Source organism: Streptopelia decaocto (assembly GCF_964273445.1).
Source record: "Streptopelia decaocto genome assembly, chromosome: 1".
In the NCBI taxonomy this organism is placed as follows: domain Eukaryota; kingdom Metazoa; phylum Chordata; class Aves; order Columbiformes; family Columbidae; genus Streptopelia; species Streptopelia decaocto.
Genome location: NC_138663.1, coordinates 201,522,496 through 201,531,211, shown reverse-complemented (window position 1 = coordinate 201,531,211; position 8,716 = coordinate 201,522,496). Strand labels below are relative to the sequence as shown.

Sequence of the window (8,716 nt, the reverse complement as noted above, 5' to 3'; positions counted from 1 at the left end):
AATTACAGAGTTCTCCATTATGTTCGAGCTTATTTTAAAGACTGTTAAAAATCAAGACACACCATTCTATTTCTCCATTCCTTCCTTCCTATTTCAAGGCCAGAATATGTAATGTAAGTGTGGAAGGATGCTGTACTCCTACTTTGTCTTATCTTGTCACCTCCTCGGGTAGTTACAATGAGGTTTTTTCTTTTACTGTTTGCTCTTGCCAGAGCTGTTTCTTCAGACTAACCATGTTGAGCAGTACCAGGGGACTGGATTTTTCCTTTTTCTTTTAGTAGCTCCTGCCCAAACACTTCAAAATCAAGCACAAGTAATCACAACCTTTCTCTTCACTTGAAACCATAACATTTTTTTGACAAGAAGTGCCTTTAAAGAAATGCCTTTTAATTTACGGTGGGTTGCTTTGTACTTTGTTTTTGTAACCTATCACATTACATTTCCTGTGCATTGAATATGTATGTATTATGAGCTCTTAAAAACAAATATCCCAGAAGAAAGGAATTCAGTAAATGAATAAAACATTCTTGGGTAGCCCAAGTGGCAGTTTAATAGCTCATCCATTGGGACTTTCAAATAATATAACGATGATGGCCATATAAGTATATGGATAGATGAAAAACTTCAATGAGGAGCTTGTTACAACTCTGCATACCACATCTGAAATGAAATCAAACTCTGAAAGTGCTGCCTGATGTGAAGGTCCAGTTTTTCCAGAGCCAACCCTGAAATTATACCTAAAAATGTATGTTTGTGTATACATATATATACATAACTAAAACACTCGTTCACGAAGGCGCACATACACACACACACACATACATATGTTATTTTTAGGTTGCATTTACTGTTTCAGGATCAATCCCGATTGCACTGAACGACTACAACTTTTTTTTTGGTAGGCTTGACGTGACTGGATTTACAGCAGTGTATTTGAGATTAGACCTTAGACCTGGCTTTCTCTGAAAATAAATAGATAAATGGAATAGCAGCATAAGGTTGTCATGTTATATTGCCTGGGATATACACAACTTTTTCATTAGGTTCACCTAATCACATAGCTTTGTAAATATCTGCTTTGATGCCCGGTTACCCTGGCAGTCTGTAACCTTGGGTACGGCTAACCTGAAAGTAAAGTTTTAAATCATTTTTGCTTGTAGCAATGTATTTCACAGGAAAACTGATTTCTGGTTATGATGGACCTGGAAACCTGGTGTTGATGGCCATGAATGACAGAGAGAAACCAACTCAGGCTGAACTACAGTGTGGACAGGAGAAACTAGACCACCAAATGAGACATAAATAGGATAATATGATTTATTTAATTACTTCAAAGAGACCTATTTCTGGGAAACTGCTGAGCTGTGATGAAATAAAGTCTGGGTTCTTACATGAAATGTAATACCAGTCTCCATCACAAGCCAGCAGAAATTTGCTTTCTCTTAGCTGTGCGGAGAGGCTGGTATTGCAGTGTAGACAGAGGATGCTGAAGTGCTCTTGGTGAACGGCAGCAAAAAAGATTTGTCTGTTGAGTATTTTAATAATGCCACTTCACAGAATAGGCGCAGCCCTTTATTTTGTTATGAGTTGGGTCTCATTAGAATTTCTCATTCCCCTTGGCTGGCTTTTACTCAGGAGCATACTATATATTGCTTGTATTTTCTACTTGAGAGCATCATCTCCCACGCCAGGCTGAAGCAGCAGCTTTTAGTGGCAGCGCTCGAAATGATTCACACAAAGCCCCATGAAAATAAGGGACTTTGGTATTTTCACACTAGTGGATTAAGTTGATGAATGTTTGCTATGCTGAAAAAATAAGATGCTACTGCTCTGATCTTTCGGTTGAATGAAATGGCAACAACAATAAATAAATCTTTCCATACTGAAGTAGAAAAATACCATCCTGGCTCATCTGGGGATCCACTTGAGCATGGGGAGAGCATGGGGAGAACTGGTCCCTCATGTGCACAAAACATGTTGGAGATCTGTACATATTCGATATAGAAACTGTGTGAGTTCAAGTGTAAGTCACAGGACTCTCATGATATATGGCACAACAATTACAGAATCACAGAATCGACTGGGTTGGAAAAGACCTCAGAGATCATCGAGTCCAACCCTTGGTCCAACTCTAGTCCGTTTATTAGATCATGGCACTAAGTGCCATGTCCAATCTCAGTTTAAAAACCTCCAGGGACGGTGAGTCCAGCACCTCCCTGGGCAGCCATTCCAATGCCTGACCACTCTCTCTGTAAAGAATTTCTTTCTAATATCCAGCCTAAATTTCCCCTGGCAGAGTTTAAGCCCATGCCCCCTTGTCCTATTGCTGACTGCCTGGGAGAAGAGACCAATCCCCACCTGGCTAGAACTGCCCTTCAGGTAGTTCTAGAGAGTGATGAGCTCACCTCTAAGCCTCCTCTTCTCCAGACTAAACAACCCCAGCTCCCTCAGCCTCTCCCCATAGGTCTTATGCTCAAGTCCCTTCACCAGTCGTGTTGCTCTTCTCTGGACCCGCTCCAGCACTTCAATGTCTTTCCTGAACTGAGGGGCCCAGAACTGAACACAATACTCCAGGTGTGGCCTCACCAATGCAGAGTACAGGGGAAGGATCACTTCCCTTGTCCTGCTGACCATGGTATTTTTGATACAGGACAGGATACCATTGGCCTTCTTGGCCACCTGGGCACACTGATGGCTCATGTTGAGCTTCCTGTGAATTAGTACCCCCAGGTCCCTTTCTGTCTGACCTGCATATTCAGAAAAGGACCTGTCGCCTGTACCTCTGTGGGGACTTGCCTGTTACTTGGGAATGCAAGTCCTGGAGCTGATATATTACATTTTTGTTTTCAAGGAGTTTCCTTTTCTATGTTGGTATAATAGAAAATAAAAAAAGAAGGAAATAAAACAGGAAGAGAACTGCGTGTGAAAATAAGTGTATCGAAAGATGAGCACCTTGACGAATTCATCAGATTGATTAATGTGTTAAGCAATGGGATATAGACTGTGGGATCAGGAAGTTAAGTGTTTTGTCTGAACGTTCTAACATCAGAGCGATAAATTGATTATCGTTCGTACTTAAAAGTGCAATAGTCATTCAGTTATATTGGAAGTGATAACTGACATGAATTCATATTCCAAAACTTGCACGCAATTTATGAATCTCCTAGGGCATGTGGAAATCAGGTTGGAAATTTAAATTAACCCCTGTCATTATCGACAACTTTTCCTGTCCTTTTCCACTCTGTATTCTAGCTTGGAGAAAACTACGTTTTCAAGCAGCTTTTAAATGACAATGAGAACAATGTATGTGTGCAGTGGGTCTTTCAACAATTGCCTTTTAAAATTGATTTCTGTGATTTTCATGAGTAGCAGTGAATGTACTCTGTGACAAAGAAGCTTATTCACATTGTCTCGCTGTAAGCACCTGGTTTCCTCAGGCTCCTTTCCTCTCCTTTTAGTGGGAAGCAATAAGCAGGAGCCTGGTTCACAGCTTCTGCAGCACCATCCAGCAACCTTCAGCTGGTGTCTCTGCTCACCTTGTCTCCATTTGGGCTCCCAATTTACACCCCTGAAGTGAGGCTCTGGGGCTATTCCACAACAGGACTGTATGGAGGAACTTCAAATCTTCCCCAAATGCCTGGTTATGAATTGCATTTGAATACTTATAATGAGCCTTTTGAAATCAACGGATAGCCTCTTACTGCTTTGAGGTGGCTGGAGAGGGACAAGAGCCCTGGAACAGGCTGCCCAGAGAGGCTGTGGAGTCTCCTTCTCTGGAGACATTCAAACCCACCTGGACACATTCCTGTGTGATCTGCTCTGGTGAACCTGCTTTAGCAGGTGGGTTGGACTGGATGATCTCCAGAAGTCCCTTCAACCCCAACCATTCTGTGATTCTGTGAAGCTGGGTTGAGTCAGACTGCTGGCAGTAGGGCTGAGCACCTTATGTGTCGCCAAATTCTGCTTGGGGTTGCCAAAGTGGAATGTGGTATAAGCTGAAATTCACTCCAGGCAAGGATGCGTTTCCACTTTCGCTGGTCAGGCAGCCCATTGGCAGCAGGACGGGTGGGGGGTCTTGGCCTTAGTTTGGGATGACAGTAGTACCTAGAGAATGAGGCATTTATTGGATATAGAGAAAAAATGTTCATCTGTGTTATCATTTAGGGTATGTTGCCCAGTGGATTTAGTGTGAAGTGGTGACCATAATTACAGATACGTTGTGGTACATATGCAAGGGTAGAATTAAGTCCTATGGGCCATATCAGCTGTGCTTTTTCCTAACCTGAGTCTTCACCTGGCAGCTTTATCAAACAGTATTATTCTCTTTGTTTTATTTTGCCTGTTCTTAGTACCTGGGTATGTGTATGCATATGTATATGTGTATGTAATTTCATTTAATTAGCTATCATTCTTCCACAATTTTGATTTTTCTGAAAGTATCTGTAATTAAAATACCATCTAGGTAGTGATTTTTATGTACTACTTGGTTTTAGTGGCTCAAATTTCATCAAGCATGTGATTTTTCTTAACTATTCATAAAAAAACCCAACTGATTTGACTATCGCAGTGGTACATACATAATAAAAATCCTGTCTCCTTTCCAAGTGCTGGGAGTAAAAATGAGTTTTCCAATATGCTCTGAAAACAAACTACTTAAGCTTAGTTGGAGCTACTGGTAAATAAATGGACTAATTTCTGTATGTGGTTCATCCTCTCAGATAAATTTATTCAAATTTGTGTGTCTGATTTTAGTTTTTTTTCCACTGTGATTATTATTCTGGACTCTCTGCATGCACGTATAGATGTGATAGGGTCTCATAGGTTTTTTTAATGTTAAAAAAGTGTATATACATGCATATATATATTTGCACGTATGTATGAATTGCACACTCACACATATGTAAAAATACAATTGAAAACTCATATTTTTGTGTGCGCGTATATAATGTTCTCATTTTTTAAATTAAATATGCAGTGAATAGCTATTGCATGTATTTTATTTATAATTAAAAATGTGATAAGGAATTTTGACATGACACTTCACAGTTTTTATCTCTTGATCAACTGTTTCCTGTTTTCTCTCTCTGTCCCAGGGTGAAGGAACAATGTGATGGAGGTGAACATGGGCCGCTGGTCAGGCTCACGGCCACCTCCGTCATGCCTTGCCCTTCTGGTGGTCAAGCTCCTGGCCTCCGTTTGCCAGGTAGCTCACGGGACCACCCCACTTGGCTTTCACTTCACACATTCCACTTACAACGCTACGGTGTACGAGAATTCTGCAGCCAGGACCTATGTCAACAGTCAAACGAGGATGGGCATTACCATGGCTGACCTCTCGTGGGATATCAAGTACAGGATAGTGTCTGGTGACGATGAGGGCTTTTTTAAAGCAGAAGAAGTCATCATTGCTGACTTTTGCTTCCTAAGAATAAGGACTAAAGGTGGGAATTCTGCTATTTTGAACAGAGAAATCCAGGACAACTATTTATTGATGGTGAAAGGGTCTGTCAGAGGAGAGGACTTGGAAGCATGGACAAAAGTGAACATCCAGGTTTTGGATATGAATGACTTAAGACCTTTGTTTTCACCAACCACGTACTCTGTCACGATAGCAGAAAGCACTCCTTTGAGGACTAGCATTGCACAGGTGACTGCAACAGATGCAGATATTGGGTCCAATGGTGAATTTTATTATTACTTCAAAAACAAAGTTGATCTCTTCTCAGTTCATCCTACGAGTGGCGTTATCTCCTTAAGTGGCCGGTTAAACTATGATGAGAAAAACAGATACGATCTTGAGATTCTGGCCGTGGACCGTGGAATGAAGCTTTATGGAAACAATGGCGTAAGCAGCACTGCCAAGCTTTATGTTCACATTGAACGTATAAATGAACATGCCCCAACGATAAATGTAGTAACCCACATTCCCTTCCCATCAGACAAGGAGCCTACCTATGCAGTTGTTAACATTGATGACCTAGATGAAGGAGCCAATGGCGAAATAGAATCTGTTTCTATTGTGGCTGGAGATCCGCTAGAGCAATTCTTCCTGACTAAAGAAGGTAAATGGATGAATGAGTATAAAATCAAAGAAAGAAAGCCTATTGATTGGGACAACTTCCCGTATGGTTATAACCTGACTCTGCAAGCCAAGGACAAAGGATCTCCTCAGAAATTTTCTGCGGTCAAACTGGTCCACATTGCTAGTCCCAAGAAAGAAAGTATCCCCATGAAGTTTGAAAAGGAAGCGTATGATGTTTTGATCAGTGAATTTTCACCTCCTGGTGTGGTGGTTGCGGTAGTTAAGCTGATACCTGAACCACAGGGTGTGGAATATAGGATATCTCCAAGTGAGGATGCCAAGTATTTTAAGATCAATCCCAACACAGGCCTTATTACTACTGCTCGTTCTTTGAAAATCGTTGAGAAGGACCTCTATGAATTAGAAGTATATACAAACAAGGGTGATGATTTAAAAGCAGAGGTTACTGTCAGGTTAGAAGATGCCAACGATCATACTCCGGAGTTCCAGCAGGCTTCCTACAGCTCGTTTGTCAACGAAAGCGTCCCTGTGGGGTCTAGTGTGTTGGCAGTTTCAGCAGTTGATAAAGATAGAGGAGAAAATGGATACATAACATACAGCATTGCCAGTCTGAACTCACTACCGTTTACAATAAACCAGTTTACAGGTGTCATCAGCACATCTGAAGAACTGGATTTTGAGTCCTCACCAGAAAGCTACAGGTTCATTGTGAGAGCTTCTGACTGGGGTTCTCCCTACCGCCATGAAAGCGAGGTGAATGTCACCATCTACATAGGCAATGTCAATGATAACAAACCCCTTTTTGAAAAAGTGGCGTGTCAGGGAGTGATTTCTTCTGATTTTCCTGTTGGTGGTCATATCACTGCTGTTTCTGCAATAGACATAGATGAGTTAGAGCTTGTGAAGTACAAAATAATCTCTGGAAATGAACTTGGCATTTTTTATTTAAATCCTGACTCTGGTGTCCTGCAACTGAAAAAATCTCTAGTTAATTCTGGCATAAAGAACAGCAATTTTGGCCTTAAGATAACAGCAACTGATGGAGAGAACTTTGCTGATGCTATGTTTGTTAATATTTCAGTAGTCCATGGGAAAGCATCTTCAAAGACCTTTAGCTGTAGAGAAACTAGAGTTGCTCAGAAACTAGCAGAAAAATTACTCAAAAAGGCAAAAGCAAATGTGAAGCTGAATTTGGAAGATGGTTTTCTCGATTATTATTCGGTGAACAGGCAGGCACCACATTTTGACAAATCCTTCCCTACTGATGTAAAGGTTTCGGAGGATCTGCCAGTTGGTGCCACCATCCTGAGGATAAAAGCCTATGATGCAGACTCAGGTTTTAATGGCAGAGTACTTTATACAATTTCTGATGGTAACGTAGATAGTTGTTTCAACATTGACATGGAGACAGGAGTGCTTAATGTTCTTATGCCCTTGGACCGTGAAAAAACAGACCTCTATCTCCTTAATATTACAATTTATGATTTAGGTAATCCACCAAAATCTGCATGGAGACTGTTGACTGTCACTGTGGAGGATGCAAATGATAACAAGCCTGTTTTTTTACAGGACAGTTACTCAGTTAATATTTTAGAAAGTACAAGTCTTCTCACAGAGATTATCCAGGTAGAAGCCAGAGATAAAGACCTAGGATCTAATGGTGAAGTGACTTACTCAGTACTGACAGACACCCAGCAATTTGCTATCAACAGTTCCACGGGAATGGTGTATGTGGCTGATCAACTAGACCGGGAATCAAAAGCAAACTACACACTGAAGATCGAGGCTAGGGACAAAGCAGAAAGTGGTCTTCAACAGTTCTCCATTGTGCCTCTGAAGGTTTTTTTGGATGATGTCAATGATTGCTCTCCAGCCTTCATACCATCCAGCTACAACGTGAAGGTCCTTGAGGACCTACCAGTTGGTACTGTCATAGCGTGGTTGGAAACTCATGATCCAGATCTTGGTTTGGGAGGCCAAGTCCGTTACTCGCTGGTGAACGATTACAACGGGCGGTTTGAGATAGACAAAGCGAGCGGCGCCATCCGCTTGAACAAGGAGCTCGATTACGAGAAGCAGCAGTTCTACAACCTGACCGTGCGTGCAAAGGACAAGGGACGCCCGGTGTCTCTCTCTTCTGTTTCTTTTGTGGAAGTTGAAGTGGTGGATGTTAATGAAAATCTCTATACCCCCTATTTTCCTGACTTCGCTGTCATTGGATCTGTAAAGGAGAACTCCCGCATTGGTACAAGTGTTTTACAAGTTGTTGCTCGAGACGAGGACTCTGGAAGGGATGGAGAGATCCAGTATTCCATCAGAGATGGCAGCGGCCTGGGGAGATTCAGCATAGATGAAGAAACTGGTGAGTTTTGTTTCTAATTTCCTTTTCCCTTCCTAGAGGTTTTTGCAAAAGCAAAGCTTAGGCATAATTATTTTCTACCCTAACAAGAAGTTCAGCTCTTCTTAACAGGCAAGATAAAATCATAAATAAGGATTTTCCGGGCACAGCAATGACATGATTTAATTACCTGGTTACATTCATCACTCTGTGGGTGTGAAATAATACACATTCCTTTTCAGCAGCTCTGTGATGACTTCATTTAGAAAGCAGTGATAGTTACGGAATGACTCACTTCCAGTCACTGTATTATCTGCTGGTCGTTTTAAATTGCT

General features: G+C 41.4%; 1 protein-coding gene across 4 annotated transcripts in view; it reads left to right on the top strand.

Annotated features, from left to right (window-relative positions):
- Positions 1–5,110: 5,110 nt before the first annotated feature.
- Positions 5,111–8,716, top strand: part of FAT3 (FAT atypical cadherin 3) — a gene marked incomplete at its 5' end in the record, with an annotated part of 328,465 nt that continues 324,859 nt past the window's right edge. For all 4 annotated transcript variants that reach the window (XM_082063483.1, XM_082063481.1, XM_082063482.1 and 1 more), the window contains one exon: positions 5,111–8,405. In XM_082063483.1, the coding sequence (XP_081919609.1) occupies positions 5,111–8,405 (3,295 nt within the window). The remainder of the gene's footprint in view (positions 8,406–8,716) is intronic.